Source organism: Lytechinus pictus, chromosome 12, assembly GCF_037042905.1.
Source record: "Lytechinus pictus isolate F3 Inbred chromosome 12, Lp3.0, whole genome shotgun sequence".
NCBI classification, from domain to species: Eukaryota; Metazoa; Echinodermata; class Echinoidea; order Temnopleuroida; family Toxopneustidae; genus Lytechinus; species Lytechinus pictus.
In genome coordinates, this window is record NC_087256.1 from 1,521,588 (window position 1) to 1,543,033 (window position 21,446).

The window sequence follows — 21,446 nt, forward strand, 5'->3', positions numbered from 1 at the left end:
ATCAAATTCGGATGTAAAATAAGAAAGTTATGACATTTTAAATCTTCGCTTAATTTCACAAAACAGTTATATGCACATCCTGATTGGTATGCAAATGAGGAGACTGATGACATCATCCACTCACTATTTCTTTTGTATTTTATTATATGAAATATTCAAATTTTCTCCTCATTGTCAAGTGAAACAACAATCATTCCTCCCTGAACATATGAAATTAGCATTGTTTAATACTATATTGTTCAGTCAAGTTGGTCCATATTGTCAAATTTGTAAAAAAAATGAAATATTGTATAATTCGAATAATAAAAAACAAAAGAAAGAGTGAGTGAGGGACATCATCGACTGTCTCATTTGCATGTCACTGAGTTATGCATATCACTGTTTTTTTTTTTAAATAAGCGAAACTTTAAAATGTCATAACTTTCTTATTTTTCATCCGATTTTGATGAAATTTTTAGCGTTATGCTAGTTTGATTTTCCTGTGGTGGACTTGACCTTTAACAAAAAGATTGTCGAGACTTTCCGGTCCTTTCAATTTCTGTTTCGATTTTTTAGTTACTTTAGTTGGGACTCGAACTTACCTCGTTTTATCTGTAGTCGAGATTCTTCCTGCTATGCCAGCGAGAAGCGCTGAGATTGGATGAGGTCCCTATCGATATGATCTGATTCTTTTTTTACTTGTGCTGATCAACGAGACTGGTGGGGTGCACGCAAAGAGTACAGGGGTGTACAACAAACACATACTCTCGCATAAGAGCTAACTTGCACCTCATGGTATCAAGGGGTGTACGCACGTATCGTACACCTCATTTGCACCAGGATTTCTTAGTGTGTATACAATAAACACCATCGCGCACATACACCACATCATTTTAGTCTTTTAAATACCATCTTTCAGTCCATGAAGGGTCTATTTTATGTCAGACAAGAATGATGAATTTTTAAGTCCAATCATGAACCCTACCATAAAACTTTAAGGGTCCATGGTCAATAATCTAGTCTGCCATGCTTGTGGAGAGGGTGGGTGGGCGAGGGTGGGCATTGCAAGTTAATATTAACAAATCTACATAAGGAAAAAGGGGAAAGATAAACGTTTGTGATATTTTCCCCTCATTTCTAGTTGTCTCTTCTTAAGCAAATAAAAGACCACTTATTTACAAGTATATATCCATACATTTTTTACCAGTACCTTGTCTTGTACGAAGTTATTTTGTACACATTACTGATGTCACAGGAAAAAAAAGAAAAAAAAGAATAAAAGATATAAAAAATAACTATAAAAAGGGCTGGTCCCCCAATCACAGGGATCTAGCGATCGAGCGCGTCTCACGCAAAAAAAAGAGAAGAAAAAATGCGTATTAATGATGCAGCTAATGTGCGTTACTCGTTAACGGTAAGTGTTGAAGAGAGCATAAAGGGGAGACATGAGCGACTGTTACCATTGAGATTATTTTCCCGCGGATTATCTCAGCACCTCTCATTGTGATCGTATGACAAGGATGCAACACTTGAATTGAATAGAAAGTAAAACATCAGTTCCCTGGAGTATTGAATCGAGGGCTCCTTATTCCCAAAGTGGAAATAAATAATTGACTCCTTGAAAAGGTTCACGCAGGACAAAAAGGACCAATCGAAACATAAAGAGGCATGCGGGGGGGAAAGGGGGTTCATGTTGCACAATATTTTTAAATAATAGGGATCCACCCACTCAATCGTACTAATATACTTTATTTTTCTACGTACAGAACATCAGGACCCATCTAGGGTCTCCATCATTGCTCCTAATGCTTTATCGTCCCTGTATAAGCCGCTCTTTTATTATGTGTTCCGCAACCATTGATCATAAATTTGCATCCATAAATTCCCCTTTGCAAAAACTAGTATAATTTTGCTTTCTCACAATGACCAAAATACACAATTTTCGCAAAATATATAGATTTTTATTTAAAAAAAACGTGCACACAATTATCAGTCAAATGGCGTACAGATGGGCACTTATGTGCGAAGAGAAGTAAGTGAAATGAAATCATGTGAAACTCTGTCACAAAGATAGATATTCGTAATAAAAAAGTTCATTTTTGGCTCGCCCGCTCCGCTTTTTCGCAATTCTTTTGATAGAAATCATACCCGTACGCCATATTCCGCCCTCTTAAAATTGTTGTATTATTACGCAATTGATTAGTGGTACAGTATCAAATCATGCAACAATCCTCATAATGTATCTTCCATATTTGTACAATGAATTTAAAGCTTAGGTATATACCTGTTAATAAAAACCTTTCCTATCTTCTGCATCTTTATTGAGTGTTTGAAATCATGTCAGAAACGAAGGAGAAAGGCTTTATCGTGTTTATTTTGATGAAACTCTCAGAGTAATCTCATATCATTCCACCTTTTCAATTCAAACTTCCAGGGGGTAGCATTTCTTATCAAGATTAAAAAGACGAGACATGATTAAACCCTGGGCACGGATCATTGACCCTTTCTCCCTTTTATGTGACAAGGTATATTCTTGAATGAGGGGGATAATCTTAGTACTCGAATCAGAATCGCTGGTTTTCATTTATTATCGTTTCATATTGCCCGCTTCATGATCTCAATAGAGTTTATTGACTTCAGTCTCGTCTTGTCTTGATTATTCTTTCTCATTAAGGGGGCAGGATGTGGTCATCTATAGAGGCAGATCCAGATATTCATTAAAGGAGAATGAAACTCTTGGAGCAAGTTAGCTTTTGTGAAAGCAGAAAAATCAAAGAATAAGATCAACAAAACTTTGAGTAAAATAGGACTAGCAATAAAAGAGTTATGAGCATTTGAATGTCGAGATCACTAATGCTATGGAGATCCTCCCATTGGCAATGCGACCAAGATCTGTGATGTCACACACGTACAACTCTCCCATTTGGACACTGAAAATATACCCCAAAACATCTCTTTTTGCTCATTATAATCATATGACAAACGATTCATCAATGATATAATGTTGTGAAACCTCTGTACTTGTCATCTCATACAGAGAACACCTCACCTTGTGATAGACTCTATAAAAGTGAGAATATAAGTGAAATAAGTACTAAAGTAATGAGGGAGTTGTACGTGTGTGATATCACGGATCTTGGTCGCATTGCCGATGGGAGGATCTACATGGCACTAGTGATCTCAATATTCAAATGCTCATAACTTTCTTATTATTCATTTAATCTTCCTCAAACTTTCAACAATATGTTTCTTTGATTTTTCTCTTTGATATGGATTCAGCTGGTTTCAAGGGTTTCATTCTCCTTTAATAATAGGGGCACAGGAAACTGTTCCATTTCGTTTTGGTAACAAGCAAGCAAAAATTGGTCTTCTCATCTCCTATTTTTTTCTGTCTCTTTCTCCTTCTCTTCCTCCTTTTCGGGGTTGGGGACCTCTCTAGATCCACCACAGTGGTATTTTTTCCTCTCATGTTCCATATATCCTTTATGTACTCTGAGGTAATAGCCAGATATCAAGCCGCTGTAGACAAATATCATACAGATCATAATGGGAATTATGTAACTACTTAATGATTGGGTATATGGAATCATCTTCAAATATCATAGGAATGGTCTGGATGCATTTCTACGAATGCCCGCTCCATATATCAATTTACGCAGCATTACATGACTGAGCAATAAGCTTTTGTTATTTCTTATTATTGTACTTATTTGTTTATCAGGATTTAATATGGGAACGAAAATTTCGGTATTCAGGAGAAATGCTTCGTACAGACTTCCCTTTCGTTAAGTGGCATATCTAGGCATTATTACGACCGTGTCCCCCCCCCCCTTCTCGCTCCCCAACTGCACTATGTCCATTATGGTATAAAGAAAAGGAGAAGCGACCAAGTATGGACATCAATTCAAAATTTAATTAGAAAAATTAGATTTTTTTTTTTTTTTTTTTTTTTGGTGCACATTGCCCACGAAAGTAAAAAAAATTACGCTGATGTTGAAAGGTAGAGATGCTCAAAAAGTTTTCTTAGTTTTAAAGTTTGGGAGTAGAACTATCGAAATCCTTGATAAATTTCCCCTCTTCCTAAATACCCAATTTTCTTCCCCTTTTATTCTGTGCCCCCTCAAATTTCCGCTTGTGAGGTTACATTTTATTTAAAGTTAATGTTTAAACTTATGCTGTAAAATCTAATAACATCCTGAAAGAAAACGCGATGGAGCGAAGCGACCGAGCTCCAGAGTAATGTGTTCCTTTAACCCTCAGGTTATTTTATCGTGCAATTACCTAATATTAGTACGATTCCATCTCTCCTTTTTCTCATGTCTTCTTTTTTCTTTGCTCCCAGAAAGAGCACCCTCAGCGGTTACATACTTTTCAAATAAATTGTTAGCCTTCTATATGCTTCAAACTCTGGACTCCGACCACGCTTATAAAAATGGTAGCTTCAATAAAAATATTTTAGTAGCTTTCCAAAGTGTTTGCTTTTTAAAGCTTCTAGTAACAGGTTTTAATGGTACATGATGCATTTACCTTAATTCGGGTGGGGGCGCAAAAAGCCTCTAAACTTTATTTTTTTGGCTTCTTTGAAGGGCACGTGTCCCCAAGATACACCTTACTTATTTGCACGATCGTTAAAAATGTTCTTATGATGACAAATAAATTTTTTTTTCTGTGCGTCATCGTCACCTAGAGGGCTAGGTGGAGTAGAAATGATAGACTTGACTCCCTCTCCAAAAAATAAAAATACTATAAACTTTGGACCTCAACTTCATGAAGAAAGCTCAAAATGTTTATTCATAACTTTTGCTGTCATTGTAATGGGTCATGTACTAGACTATTCCCGACGCGGAAAGTGGATACTTGGGTGTGAATAAGTCAGAAGTAGAATTGATTTGTTGAGAACTTCTTCACATAATCTATCAACCATCAGAAACATCACGTCTCTCATGAGTTTCTGAGCCAACTGATCAATTACTGCTTCTCTTAGGTTTACATTGGAGAATCAATCCTATAGAACCATTGATCATTGTTCTATTATAGATCATACCCCCGCAATGTGGATGCATGGGATTTATTCACATTATCCTTTTCAATGATCGCTGGAAAATGAAGAGAATAAGGTCACTTTGCCACCTGTTAAAATGATGAATTATTGACATGAGTGGACAATCGATTGTCTGACTCTTACCCCCCGCGAATTATAGAAAAGAATTCCAAGATATCTAAAACATCTTTATATAAGCGCCTTCTGACATCTTCTTAATGATACATGCGTACTCGACTTTCTAAACATTGAAAAGACCAACAGACTTTGTAAAAAAAAAATCATGCAGGACCTCAAACAATATAAAGAAAGAGACCATAATTAAAGTATGATATTGTATCTTACAATTTGATATAGGTAATATATGAACCTATATTATAAGGATTATATAACCCTGTGTGTATTTTTAAAGAAAAGAAAATAAGAAATACCCAGTAACATATTTCACAAATTTCATTTCATTTCAATGAAGAATTAGTCACTGCAGTTCGATTTATTTAAAATATAATTCACTTCATTTTAATTCAATGCATGGTTAAAGTAAAATACATTGAACGCAATGAAATTCAGATCAATAATATTCTATCTAATTCATATCATTTCAATTACTTAATGTCTGTTCATATAATACAAAATAAATTTCAATTCAAATCAAATAACAATAATGGAATTCAATTCTAATCGCTTAGTTATATTCTTTATAACACAATTCAAATCAATTCATTTTCATTCTATGCAATATACACCAAGTTCAATTTAATCATGCATTACAATGAAAACGGAATAAAATTGCACAATTTCAGTTTATTTAATTGGGGTTCGATCAATCTTATTCAAATCAATGCTATCATGTTCAAATCAAATAAATTGTATGCAATTTAATGCAATATATATATTCAATGTAATGTAGGCTTAATTCAATTCATTCAAATTCATATTTATGAAATGGAATTAAATTACATTCATTTCCATTTATTTAAATTTCCTTCAATGCATTGCAATTCAATCCAGTTCAAATAAATGCAAAACAATGAAATTCCAATAAGCGTATAGCAGATCAATGATATATACATTGTTACAAAAATAATTGATTTCAATAAAACGATGAAGTATAGATGAATCACAGTAATAGAATTATGTTAAATTAATGATGGATTGATATCCCATAAGAATTATACCTAATAAAATCGACTCGGTAGTCCTGTGACTGCCGGCGTCTTAGGGTGCATATAATAACACCAACCGCATTGCTCACAAAGTATTTTTTTTTAAAGAAGAAAAGTTGTTTTGCAAAAATTACCCCCCCCCCCATTGCGCAAGACGAGTTTCTGTACCCACATTTTCAATCTGATCGAGATAAACCAGGTTTTTACATTTCTGTCATTGTGTTTAGAATTACGAAATTTAATGAAGAGTAAGAAAAGAAACAGGGTTAGGTGTAATCTGGACTCCTATTTCAATCGCAATTGATATGAAGCTCTTTATGGGATAAAGTCGAGATTATCAGAAAACACTCATCGAATCATCCCCTCCTTTATTTATAAATGATATTCAGGTTTTCTTAAATGATAAAAGAGCCGACTATAGCAAACCCAAACATTATTTAAATTAATAAGTATCATGCAGTGACAGAATTGATATGAGGCCTCCTAAATATTATATTAACTCAAGTAATTTTAGGTATTACATAATTCAAGTCGTCCATGATCTATTTTTAGCACTCAAAGTTCTTTTCATTATCAATCATTGCACATGGATGTCATCTTTCTATACACACGCACATACTCGTGTAAAGGATTGATTTCTTGCTATTTTTAAAACACTTTAAATGATCAGGTGTTCCTCAGGGTGTTTCTCGATGTCATCTTGAAGGTCGGCGGTGACTTCAAAAGGCTTCTGTGTCTTCATCCATACAAAGTGATTCTTAACGGTGGATATAAATCCTTCCGGCTTGACAACATTTGGATAGGATCGTCTCACTTTCTTTAGACTGTCGACCTGGAACTGTCAGAGACCAGCATTCAACCATTTTATCCACTTTTAACACATTTTGAAATCTCTTCCTTTTACATACCTGCCTCATTTAGACTTATCTATCCAGTTTTCACTTTCATTTTCTCCCTTTCTTTATCATATATTTGCTTTCTTCGGGCCATCTTCTTTCACTTTTCCCTTTCTTTTCCATTTCTATGATCGAGGCAGACAGTAAGAACTTTGCGCACAAAAAGATCCAGCCGGGAATTTCAGCTGTAAAACCCAGTGGATCGTAGATTTAAATGTGCTACTTTCGTCGTTAGGACTCTGTGATGGTGATGCCATCAGTATTCTTTACCCATCTCTTACTCGCTATCTCATCTTTCCTTGCTGTTGTTTTCTTCTCATTCTCTCTATTAATATTTACTTTTATCTTCTTTAATTTTCCACTCATGGGATATCATACCCACTCGTCATACTTTCTCCTCCGTACTCTTCAATTTCTCCATCTACATGTGCATCACTCACCCCCTTTTCATTTCTTCTGTTTCCTGTTTTTCAACGACTCCCACTTTCATTTCTTTCATGGCTCTACCCTTTCCTCTACAATCTGTGAAATGATCTGTGAAAATGCATTCACTCTCATTTCACAATGTATTCAAATCCTTTATTATAAGAACACATATTCAAATCTATGATAATATATAAATGACATTGTCCTTTAAAAACACTAACCATAATATGTTGTATGAAGGTAATATGTGTACCTATCCAATAATCTGATAGTGAAATATCAAATAAAATGTTCTCAAATCAAAATAAATTGTTTTTCCACTTTAGTTTGTAATATTTTTTGCCTCCTCACCCAAAAAATGTAAAAGAATATATATTTTAAGTACTGCATAGAAATAAAACTCAATCCGAACGACATCATATAATAAACAATATATTTAATATGGAAATATATATATATACATACCATATACCTGTTCAGTCATTAGATTCAGTAAAAAAAGTATTCAGATTTACAAAATAAAACATGTTATTTGAAAGCGCTGTTATATTGTATATTGAAGTTTCACTATCCTTAAGGAAATGTTTATCTGGATATCTCAAAGTCAGTGTTACACAAAACCTATTATACCCGGGGCCCATTTCATTAAAAAATTACAACTATGGCAACTTTCCATTATTGCAACTACCATGGTAACAATGCTCAGCAGCCAATCACAATCAAGGTTACCGATGTAGTTGCAATAAATGGCTATTTTGTATTTATGAAACAGGCCCATGGTTTCTATTATCAATATCTAAGAATTTTACTTTCTGAATGGTTAGAACTAACGTGAATATTTGGCCTATCACTCACCAGGTGGTATTTTATGTTCAACCAATCTCTCAAATGAATAACTATGATCGATCTTACTAACCTCATGGATGATATTACTAAACTGTGTTGCACAGTATACACACTATAACAAGAGTGAATAAGTGTCTATTAACAATCCTAATGGAAATACAGAGCACACTTAAAGGAATTGGATGGGCAAGCCTAGGAAAGGTAAAATAGTCAAATCAAATCATTGGCAAGTTGTTTGAAACAGAGCATGAAAATTCACACAAAGAGATTGGTGAAAGTTAAAACAAAATTGAACTAATGATATCAAAGTTATGATAAAGTCATAATTTTTTCTCAGATCATGAAAATTACACACACTGGATTTTAACATACAAATTTAGCTCCATTTTTTTTCATGTACATAATAAGCCTTTGACAAATGATAAATTTATATGACCGACTGAGAAAAGGACCCGAAGATTGAACTACAAATTGTTTATACAACTCTACTACTTATCACCATTGACAAACAAAATTGCCAATTTTGAGTTTTACAATGGTTTAAGGGGTTTATTTATCAAATATATCCACAATTTCATTTCACAAGGAATTAGTTATCCTATATAACTTAATATAATTTGAGAGATACTATTTTCATTACACAATATATTACTGTTCCCATATTGTGATAAAATATATATTAGATATATTTCAAATAATAAGATACATATAAAATATACATATTGAGTATATAAAATTTGAATTAAGAGTGAAAGAAGACTCACAAATAAAGAGAAATTTGATAATGGTATTGAATTGGGTGATTGTGATAAAACATTAGAATACACCAAAAAAAATACGGTATCAGACACCAATCAGCCTCTTGCTAATATTATTCTATGAAAATGTTTCCTCAAATCAAATGAGATTGCCTCATCTAAAAAGATTCCATTATCCTCATGATGGCGCAATTTAACAAGGATATTGAGAGCATGCTCACCCAAGCCAGAGAAATATATCAAGGCTAGAAAATATCACTGTATCAAAACAGGTATGAAGATATAGTGGTATGGAAGTATGGACAAAATGTTGCACAGTAATAGATCAAAGTCATCCCTGAGTGGAGTAATACAACATGACCAATGATGACCATTAAACAAAAAAATAAATCCTGTTCAAATCTTTGTTTTCAGTTTGGGATCATTTCCATTCTGGAGACTTCAGCAGACATTCATATCAATAGCATTGTCTACCTGGTATGGAAATCTGTTTCGTTTTGTTTTATGACTGAAATTTTCATTAATTACATACATATATTGCACAAGTGTAGAGATTTCCTGCCAAAGCAGAAATAGAGGGTCAACACCCATGGCAGTGCACACATTTTCTGATTGATAAAGGTTTCTTTTTTGGTTGAGCTACCTTTGCTGGATAGTATCAACTTGGTCTACAAGTAGATCATCTCAATACTATGTAATCCCACTATCACTTGATCTAATACTCAATGGCCTGTATTCTGAAGTCGGGTTTTAGTAAAACTCAGGTTTAAAGTTGTGGTTTAAGTATGGGAAGCCAAAAGTATCAAATTTGTTATTAAGTTGTATGTTTCTCATGTTTACTGTGCTCTTTCCTGGTTCATCGATGGTGAAGCCAATAATCTTTTTATTCTTCCTAGACAATTATGAATGATTTGAGAGCCAAATGAGCTGAAGTATTATATCTCTACTGTTAGTGATTTATGTAACAATTGGCTCGCCATACTTAAACCACAACTTTAAACCTGAGTTTAAATTAAACCGACTTCAGAATACGGGCCAATCAGTCTAATACTCATTTGGTTTAAATGTCATGTCGTCTAATGCCCAGATAGCATTATTTCTCATTCATCTACTTATCGCTTTGCACTTTATCAAATGAAAATTTGATTCATGAATACTTCATCTAATCATATACACTTAGAGGTGGCAAACAAAGTGGAAATTAGACAGAATGGGCAAAACCAAACTGGCTGAAAATTAGACAAAGTGGCAAATGTACTAAATGGCAATTAGACCAAACAGGTATAACCTAACTAGAAATTAGATAAAATTATAAATGGGGTTAATGGCAATTAGACCAAACGGTTCGATAAAAACCGGTTGTAGACGTACTAGGATTAAACCATGTGGGATGAAATGTAGACAAAATAGATACAGACCAATTTACAAGTTACCCATTCAATATGATTTAAACAGACAAAATATTTTCTGTAGTTGGACTCTCCTGTATATTTGCACAGTTTGTATTGCCCCTTTTGTAAAAGGTCCATTTTAGTATGTTTTTGAGAACAAGTGAATCCAAAAGATGAGTTCATTTTCTCCATTATGAATCTGATCCATCGTGACATTGTTTGATTGCTTGAAGCAATGCTATTGGGTTGGGCTTCTCCGCAACACCAGCAACCATATACCCATGCTCCTCCATTGCAGTTTGGGTAGTCCTACCAATAGCCAAGAACTAGAGAAAAAATAAAAATAATAAAATCACTCCAATAATTTAACATAAATTTCTTATTTCATATATCTAATCAATCAATCAGTGATTCTTAAAAATTGGTTATGTAAATGATGCAAGAATTTGCATAATATAGAATGTGTCATAAAATTAAAAATTTGGATCACAATGGATTTACAAAAAACCTCTTATATCTTTGATTGAAAAAATAGAAGTATAGGAGGATTTTTGATATTTTGAATGATTCTTTTTCAACAATTACACAACAACAAGCAAATTACTAACAAAGTGAAAAATAAAATGAAAGGGATAGAAATAATCTACAATACTTTCATTAAGTGCTACGAAGCAAGATATAGAAAAGACATTTATAGAAACATATGAAAGTAACTAAAGAGAGAAAAGTAGCATGGAGCAAATATGCCAATACTGAACCTAAATGCTTAGGGAAATCAGAAGACCATTCACAAGACAGAAAAGGCAAAAAATAGGTGTTGAGAAAGTGAGTTTAAAAAGATTTTGAATATCACGAAGTCTAAACTGGGAATGATGTTACTTTGTATGAATTTGAAATATGGTACCAGTACCTCCCAAGGTCTTAGAGTGAGGAAAATAGTTTATAAAAAACATAAAAAGGGGGCCTATTTAAAATATTGAAATTTATTACACATATTCAGTCATTCACAGTGGTCAAAGAAATAAATATAAAGCATAAATCAATTGAGACCCAAAAATGTTTGGGTCTCAATTTTAGCTTTTCCCTCCATGATCCATAAAGTCATTAACCTACATATCTGTTTGAAGGTGTGAGCTTTTTCCTCAGAGTTTTGGTCAGAAGAATTAGGTGTAAACAATAATTACATAAAATTAAAAAAGGTACAGATATTTGTTGACTTAAATCAATGTTATATATAAATTCAAAACAATTTCCAATAATTTTTGTTTGATAATCCAAGCTAGCGTAGAGCACAAACATCATTCATCTATATATCATCAGAATATTTACCACAAATGATGACATAAATTGTATACAAATCTCTACTTTAATTTTTTGTGTAGAGAACCGCCGACACGACTATAGGTATATAGCTGTACATGGTAGTACGATTACTCTATAATTACCAATAAAAACAATATTTAGTAATTAAATACCTCTCTAATGGAAGATAAAACCCTTTTTAATATTTATAAAGAAATATAAAAGTGTTTAACTATCCTATACACAGAGGTAACATCTTTCTTGATCTAAGGATATGATAGATCATATATGATCGGTGACAGGATATTTGATTGATGGGAGAAGATTCTCCCCTGGACAGTGTCTATTGACAGATTTATACAGAACGCAAGGGTAAAGAGATATAACTTGATGGAAAAGAGTAGTTAGTGACAGATAGATGGAAACAGAGAAAGAGAGACAGAAAGAGAAAGAGAGAGAGAGAAGGGGGGGTAGTGGAACAAAATATTTTAATAAGGACTCTGTAACGTGATATCATTTAACATAAAAATTAGAAAAAAATATTATTCTCGTGCACATGAGAATGTCCATAAATATTGGGGCATTTTGATTAAGGGGGGGGGAGCGCAAGAAGATCCCAAAGTGACATCACTTTTTCAGCCCTTTGAATAACAGCCAAGACTTCTGTTTTTTATACTTATCTTTCTTCTTTCTCCCCTTTTCTTCCGCTTTTTATTCCTCTTTTCTCCCTTTTTTCACAGCCTGATAAATCATGGGGGGGGGGGGGGAAGAGGCAGTCTCTCCTCTTCCCATGTCATGCTGCTCTGTATTCACATTCATGGAAAGCTTTCTAAATGACCTGATGAATCCAAAGCTAATGTGTCTTTGAATATTAAAAATAGAAAGTTGTAATTTGCATCATGTGAATGATTTGACAATAATTTGTCAAGGCCTAAAAGGTGTTTGACACACGCTCACAATCCTCAAGGTTCTACAATTATCAAAATAAAGCATCAGGTTTGCATGTTATACTATACAGAAATCTCCACCATTGAATAATCCTTGTTTCTCCATACCTTTGTATTCTGTAAGTCAGATTTGAATTTGTGAAGCACATCTTTGGAATACTGAACTCCGGACGGACTGAAGAACACTATGCAGAATGGTGAACCCTAATAGGAAAAAAAATATCATGCTTTAAATACTGATTCAACATTCCAAAAAATCCCTTATTGGAAGAATGTGTACTATTTTTTTACACCAGTGGTCTAACTGGTAGCCAAACAAAAGATATATCCAAAGCTGATGATGTTAGATTCATTAATCTGTTTGAGAATGACGTGCACACTAGTTTTCTTGTATATTAAACTAATGCCCGTTGGGAATGGGTGATACAAAGCCTATGTAGATTGCAGAATTCAATAGCCAAAAGTTTAAATTAACAAAAAGTTTACAATACCACTACTGGTATAACCATGACGATGTAGCTACTTTGTGCAATTCAATTTGAATTTAGCAATGTCTCTTGTGATCCAGGGGAATAAAAAACAACAACAACACAGACTGGCAATCCTATGGCTCTGAACAGAGCGATTTATTCTTATGCTTTGTATGAACTTATTTGTAATTAGCTGGTTTGTATATTTTGCACAAAACATGAGCCATAATTTTCATGCAGAATTGTTGTAAATTTCATGATAAAAATTAGGTAGGAAATTCTTATTAAACATCATGTGTCTTCTGAATTCCCTACCTCATGGTATGAAAAATCAATATAACTCATACAAATAATTGTAAGCTATGAGGATAAAAATTAAGGAAATAGCTTAACCAAAATATTGCAACTGCATAGAAGTCATATATTTATATCTGATACAGACTAAATTTTTAGTTGAGAAAGAAATCCTTTTACCTTAGCTTGCAGGTATTTTGACAGTTCTTTTTCTAGATCTGGGTTGGGAATGGTTTGGTACACCACATCTTCTCTAAAGGGGATTCCTAGTAAAGACAAAAATAAGAATCACCAATGATAGAAAGATTTAATGTCAGAAAATAAACTTGAGTGTAAGATTCCTAGAGAGGGCAACATTTCTATGAAGCAAAGAGTGAAGATAAAGGCAGTAAACTGATGTATGTTTTGATTCATCCAGAAAAAAAAGTCCAGATGAACAGATCTATTTTTTATTAATAATTTAAAGACAGTAAGTAACTTTGACCTGAACTCAAAATAAAGAATCACTGCTCAGGCAACTGTTGCAATCACAATTGCAACGTTTTCTGTCTGACAGGAATACCAGTTTAGTACATAAATGAGCAGGTTGCAAGTTATGTCACATGGCTCATTATCTTGGTTTAAATCCTATCTTACGAATAGAAAACAACAAGTTTCAATAAGACAAACTATATCAAATGAACGTTCCCTTTCCATTGGAGTTCCCCAAGGCTCGCTCCTAGGACCTCTTCTTTTTTTGATATTCATTGACGATGTGGTCCGTGTCCTAAAGGATGGAAATGTAATCATGTACGCAGATGATACCACTCTGTATGTCACCGGTAGTTCTATTCAAGAAGTAGAATATAAATTACAACTTGAATTTAATTCTATATGCAAATGGATTTCAGATAACAGATTATATCTCAATACAGAGAAAACAAAAGTCATGGTCTTTTGGGAGTAAACAAAAACTTCATATATATAGAAATTATTGTATTCACATAAACCATAATGGTAACGAGATAAGTCAATGCTCTAGTATCAAATGTCTAGGTGTTATAATTGATAGACATCTTTTGTGGCATGATCAAGTAGATTCTGTTTGTAAAAAAATATTTGCTGGACTTGCTATGTTAAAAAGAATTCGACCTTTTGTAGAAAATGATACTCTGAAATCATTATATATGTGCCTTATTGAATCACAAATGAATTATTGTTGTGAGATATGGGGAAATCGTTTTCAGATTCATGTGGATCGAATTACCAAACTCCAAAAAAGAGCTGCCCGTTTGATGCTTAGATGTCACATATATACCCCATCTAAAGAAATGTTTTCAAATCTAGATTGGACGACCTTCAAGTACAGAATCATTTATTTTCGATATATATTTGTTTATAAATGTGTTCATGGACTCGCACCAGAATACTACTCAAATTATTTTCAGGATCTAAACAAAACCCATTCGAAAAATACGAGGCAGTCCGTCAGACACGATCTTGTTATTCCAAGGTGTCGTTCTGATTATTGCAAGCATTCCTTATTTTACGCCTGTCCAAAACTGTGGAATAGCTTGCCGGTCATCATACGGGAATCGTCATCTTTAAATTCATTTAAATATAATCTTAAAAAACATCTCAGGTCGATTGACAATTAAGGTTTACGCTGGCACTTACTACTTTGTAAAATTTATGTATTTGAATGTTTGAATACCATTGAAATAATCTCTCTAATTTTGCAATGTTTATTATTGATGTCTTCGCAATTCAGCTTGTATTACATTTTTTGCACATGTTAAGCTATTTTGAATGTTTTTATCTGTAAATATTTTCAGTTATTATGTTCTTGTGTATAGGGGCCCCATGGGAGATCAACTGATGTTGAATGGGCTACCCCTTATTGAATAAACAATAAACAATAAACAAAGTTAAAGCATTATTTTGATAAATTTTCTCCAAAACTTTATTAATATAAATCTTCATTTTTGACAAAAGAACCAACTTTAAAACAGGGTGTACTTCCTTTTCATACACATAACGGCTTAGATACCCTATACAGCTTACCTTCTTTCTGTAATGTTTTGGGGATAACTTCTCTTCTCATTGTACCACAGGGATAGAGAAGTGGTTTTGATCCAGACTTGACAGCTGAAATTTAACAAAGACAAGAGAGTCAATGTGTCATACATTGATTTCTTTTGATGGATAGACAGACTAATAAAGAAGAAAATAATAGCTACATCTTCCATCGGTTCTCATCCTAAACCAAATTTTACACCCAGTAAATGAAGTAAGACGACACAGAACTTATAAACTTTTTCTTGTCGTTATTCCTTTCTTTTCTTTTCTTTCCTTTTTTTCTGTTACCAGTGGGGAAGGTGGTGCTTTGCACTGCTGGCCCACCACCAAGAGGGAGTATTGTTTCTAACGGGCCGAAACTCCCAGTGACTGGTGGAAAACAAACAAGGATTCCCCCTGGTAATGCATGAGGCAGCGTTCTCGTGTTTGTTTAACCTGAGGATATAGGCCAGAATAAGAGAATACTCATAGAACAAAATACCAATGATCCATCTTTTCTTTTTTAATGTAGTGCTTGGACATCGTTAATGCTTCTAAAATTCCATTCATGATGAGTTCATTAAACAATGAATAATACTATGAACAATAAGAAAAGGAGTCTCACATTTCCACCTTCCAGACAGTAACTATTACGGTAGTCTGAATTTTAAAATGGCTGCAAATTAATACAACATCATTGACATAATTTTAATTACGTATCAACCTAACTCAACTGAGACTGGTGTGATGTTGTCAGAAATGACTTAGTAAGCAATTTTTCATTTTCTGCCACTAATCATGTTGACGTATGAGATTAAGGAATTTTGAGAGCTCTGTGCAAGCGCAAAGTAATCTGCCAAAATCTGTAACGCGTATTTGAGGGTTTTTACATTCAATCTCAGAGTGCTAGTACAAGCGCTAGTTCGCACATGATGACATCATCCAAGCTTACAAAAAATGAACGAAGCCGCAATCAACATCTGAGTTTCAGTGATTCAGTAGGGCTGGTAAACAGTAAGTTACTGCTTGTTACCTACCTTTTCATTAAATTTTTGTGTCTTGTTTTCATCCACTAAAATACGGTAGGTAATAGATATTCTATTTCCAAATGATTATACTTTTTGCACCACGTTTGGACACCCAGCTTCCAGCGTTTGAAAAGCCTTCTGTAAGAAAGAAAGTGCCTCCGATGGTGGTGACCTTGTGTTTTCCTCAACAGACAATATTTGCCTCCCCCTTTTGGTAAATCTTGGATATGCCCCTGACTATCTACGACGTTAGTTTACCTTCTAAGATAATACGACAAAGATTTTCAGCATTTCCAGAGTCTTCTCCTACAGGATGAAGGCCTAGTTTCCTCACTTCTCCTCCTGTAGATGTTCCTACACTGAAGGCAGGAAGTTTATTCCATTCATCCCTCAATCTTGCATCCCATTCTAAAATGTAATGATAGTTACATTTGTAAGACATTTCACATTGGCCCAAATTTACAATATCAAACCCATGGGCCCGTATTCTGAAGTCAAGTTTTACATAGACCATGGTCTAGCTCTGTGCTAAAATTATGGGAAGCCAACGTTTCAAAATTTTGTTTACAGTAATGCTTCTCATGTTAACTGTGCTCTTTAATAATTATTTAATGGTGAAGACAATTGTCATACTTATCCTTCCCAGGCGGTTAATAATGTTTTGGGAGTCAAATAAGCTGATACATTGAAATTCTACTGTTAAAAAATTTATGTAACAATTGGCTTTCCATATTAAACCACAACTTAAAACCAGAGTTTAACTTAAACCCGACTTCAGAATACGGGCCATGCAGTCTGTCCATTGGTTAAATGTATGTTGTCATTCTTGGGAAGGCGACTTTCATACTTAAAGCATCAATGCTTTGGTGGCAGCAGTAGGATTTAAACCATGCGATGATCAAGATGACTGTTCCCTCAAACCAGTACCTGCTTGCAGTGATATCCCAGGCCTGCCACCATAGAATTGAGAAATTACACTGCATTACAATGGACCCTTCTCTTTGAAGGATTTGAAGAACATGATGGCACTGACAAGGTGAGACTTAATTAATAAGTCCATCGCAAGGTGATGTTATAACAAATACAATGGCAAAGAGAGCAAATTGATTGGTCAATCCGTGCACACCCCCCCCCCCCTTCCACACACACCCTCATAAATGAATATAGTCATTCTAATCATGTTCTAAAGATAGAGCAATTACTGGCTGGATGATTTCTTCTCGCCCCCCCCCCCCAACTCAGTGAATACATACCATTATTCTCATCATGTTTCTTGAGACAGAGAGCCACTGATTGGACCGTTCTTGGACTTGAAAAGATGAGTCCCGAGTGATCTTCAGGATGTGAGATATGAGCATACAGGGTTTCAAGGTTGATGAACTCAAAGCCAATGGGTGACACAGAGACACAGTCTACGTCTGTTTCTCGAAATGACTACAGAAGATTATGGGTAAAAGAGACTTAAGCTAAAAAAAGCAACAAAAGTTTAATTTAGTGTTGCATTGCTATCCAATATTAACACAGAACATTGAAAGTGAAGAGCAGATTGTTTGTGCAGATAGGAGACATCTAAAGTGTATTTGCTAACCACACAATGGTTACAAAATGTCATCCAGCTCTGTTTCATAGAAACCATAATAACTTTTCCTTTTATTGCTATATTGTAAATGTACGGTACTCTATATTTTACATTTGAAAATTTAGTGATTAATTCTGCTTTTGGCTGACATAGAATTGTCTAGTGAACCATTTTGATTCTATTCAATTAACTTACATCAGGCAGCCTTGTTCATTCACATCATTGACCAAACTTCCCCACAGGCAATTTGCAGAATACAAATTCAATTCACATCATATAATACATGAAATTCAGATGAAAAACACAATGGGGACCATAAGTGAAGGAAATATGGAGGAAAACAAAAATTAATAAATGGACCATCATTAAGTCTCATGACTATATCCAATTCTCATGAAACTTCAGACTTGTTAATATTTTACCTTACTTTTATTTTTATTTATCATGTATAGGTTCATCAAGCTTTGCTTTTAGGGGCACCTACAATCCTTTGAACTATGTAAATTCAAAATTGTTGTTCATGCAAAGTGTGATCTTTATTGATTGGAGTTTAAATGATTGAGTCATATGAACTGAACTCAATCAAAAAGATATTTACCTCCTGATATTTGTCCTTTGTATCATTTTCCTGGGCAGACCTCAATAGCAAAGTATTCATCTTGGCAAAGAAATCCTTCGAAACAAAACAAAAACAAGATCAAAATCATAAAAGTCACGGTAAATCTTGACTTGTTGAGCAATCACTGACCAGATTATGGCCATAGGAGCCAATATTTAAAGATTTTTTTTGTCCATTTAGATGTGAAGAAACAAACCTCTCCCATAGGCTGTTGTACAAAATTTAAAAATTGATGGGTATATCAGCAGTATAGCAGCATCATCACCCTCATAACCACCACTATCATCATCCACCGCGGAGCCAGGATTTAATTTTGGAGGGGGTGGTAAGTGCACGCGAAGCGTGCCAACAATTACAGACATGGGGGGGGGGCAGGGAGGGGAGAGTTTCCCCACTTCCTGCGCGAAGGGCGAAGTTTTGATATCTCATCAAATGCAAATCAAATCAAAAGAAGACGTCACTTGCGTCTCTAGAACCCTTATCAACTCAAATTCAATTGACTTGACTGTGAATAAAAAAAAATTGTTTTAAAAAGAAATTATGTGGGCCCCCAAAATGGGAAAAGATTCAGGAATTTGAAATAATTCCTTTTTCAAAAGCAAGTCAGAAGCTAAAATGTTTTATAAAAATTGAGAACATAAGTGATATAAATTGCCTATAATTTAATTGGTCACATCAGATTTTATTGCAAAAACTTTAGCCACATTAAATTTTTTTAACTCGCAAAATAGAGTAGAAAACGGGCATATGTATAGGGAGAAATAATCCTTCCCGCGAATGGCGTTGAAACTCTGAATTTTAGAAAATTATCTGAAACTTTAACCTGCTCTAATTGTGATATTTCTTAGATTATATAACTCGATTACGAAGAAAAAAGGGCTCAAAATGTGAAAGGAATGGAAAGGAATTAATTCCCATGCAAGCAAAGCACAGAAACCTCTGTGATTTATTTTGGAAGAAAAAAAAATAAGCGCTTCTTTTTGTATGATAAAGAAACTTCAGTTATATTCAAAATGTCTAATTATGGCGCAAAACAAGACAGGAAATGGATGTGCAGCGATATAGAATAAAGTTTCATCATACCTATTTTTGCATATAATATGGCAAGAATTTACTGCCTCCCCCTCTGAGCAGATAGGGCCTACTTTGCCAAAATTGTTTGCTGAACAAAGGAAAAAAAAAAGCATTTGGGAACTCGGGGACAGACAGTGATGTATACCCGCTCCGAACAGAAGAGCCAAAATTTTGTGTCAATGCAATTTAAAACAATACTTTTCATACTTTTTACACCCATCTGATGTATACTTTATAATTTCTGGCAAGAGTATACATAGCTGGGAAGGGGGAAAACGGAGTAAAAAAAAGGTGTGGGAAACAAAGCGGAAAGGCAATTTTGATAATTTCTTGCACAGAGCGTGGCACGTGCGTGGAAATAAAAGCTGGCTACGTGCCTGTCATCATCATCATCACCATCATCAAACCATCAGAATAACTTTACAATCCAATATCATAATCGATTATGATAGCATGAATACCAACTGTCGTGTAGTGTTAGAATGAGGCATCACACACAAGAGCGATTCTAGACAGGAATAACCGTCGTTTCTGGGGATTTATTTCACAATTTCTGACATTTTACTATGGAGCCAACGCAGTTCAGCGGAACGACCAAATACAAAGACTGAAGCTTTTGGTCTAGAGCAATTCATGACATTAAATTCTAAAGGTAAGTAGAACGTTTTTCGTATAAATATAACGGTTAACCACAATCATCATGCTCATCAATTCACGTTGAACATTAGACAAACGTAGAACACACACATAAGATTAATTAACAGAACATGTTTCAAGGTAATCTAACCTCCTTTTCTCAGCCTGAAAATTATAAACAGACCTTGAAACATGTAAAATGCCATGTTCTATTCATCATTTTGTCTCTGTTCAATTCAAGTTATTGTGTCATGATATTGATTTAGATCTAGGACTAAGTTAGATCTATAATTTAACTTTTAGACCTAACGGCTAACGTATTAGATCTTTACTACTTTAGCCTTTTGTTTTAGGCTAAAATTTTTGGCAAATTCTAAGTCTAAGAAAACACATCAGTCGCCACCATCATCATCATCAATATCATCATCAATCATCAAACTCAAAGATCATCATCATCATCATCACTGATCATCATTATCAGTTTGCAATGTCCATTGTCATCACTAGACGACCACCATCATGATTCAAGAGCAGCAGTGAGTATGCTAGAGCGCTTTCGCATCCATCGTGCCGACAGAATAAAGTACGAATTCCTCGAAGCCGGTACACGCCCGCTGAGCCGGCGAGCGAATGCTAGATCTCAACTATGGTTCCTCGGGAGGTGCGAAACCACACTCGCACCAATTGTGCTTTATAATATTTATACCTGGTGCAGGACTTTACTTCATCAGGAGAAGAACTTGGGACACAGAGTTTTGTAGCTTGATCTTGGACGTCAGAATACTCTATTATGTACCCTCAGACGTTGACTAGTAATAATTTAACCTTCCTGTTTATGATTATGTTGTTGTAAGTTAGATGGTATTAGATCTCCTGTTATTAATATCGTCTGCTATACGGTATAACGTTTGAGTTGTGAGCGATCAAAGGGAGTTATAAATCAATATTTATTCATTT

General features: G+C 34.4%; 1 protein-coding gene across 2 annotated transcripts; it reads right to left on the reverse strand.

Moving 5' to 3' along the window:
- Window positions 1-7,924: 7,924 nt before the first annotated feature.
- Window positions 7,925-21,407, reverse strand: LOC129273334 (uroporphyrinogen-III synthase-like). Of its 2 annotated transcripts, XM_054910357.2 has the most exons (9): window positions 21,196-21,407; window positions 18,759-18,833; window positions 17,835-18,015; window positions 16,840-16,989; window positions 15,560-15,643; window positions 13,697-13,782; window positions 12,861-12,956; window positions 9,823-10,829; window positions 7,925-9,760 (listed from the first exon to the last, which is right to left on the reverse strand). In XM_054910357.2, exons 2-8 carry the CDS (start codon window positions 18,816-18,818, stop codon window positions 10,695-10,697), a joined length of 792 nt encoding a protein of 263 aa, XP_054766332.2. In that variant the 5' UTR covers window positions 18,819-18,833; window positions 21,196-21,407; the 3' UTR covers window positions 7,925-9,760; window positions 9,823-10,694. The 2 variants fall into 2 exon arrangements, with proteins under 2 accessions (XP_054766332.2, XP_063964067.1); XM_064107997.1 differs by lacking the exons at window positions 7,925-9,760; window positions 9,823-10,829; window positions 12,861-12,956; window positions 13,697-13,782 and adding an exon at window positions 14,042-14,343.
- Window positions 21,408-21,446: the final 39 nt, after the last annotated feature.

Coding starts and splice junctions, on each gene's coding strand:
- LOC129273334 (XM_054910357.2), bottom strand. CDS start 18,818: ATGAATACTTTGCTATTGAGGTCTGCCCAGGAAAATGATACAAAGGAC. Junction 18,016..18,758: donor CAAAGGACAAATATCAGGAG/GTAAATATCTTT, acceptor AATCTTCTGTAG/TCATTTCGAGAAACAGACGT. Junction 12,957..13,696: donor CAAAATACCTGCAAGCTAAG/GTAAAAGGATTT, acceptor TTTTCCTATTAG/GGTTCACCATTCTGCATAGT.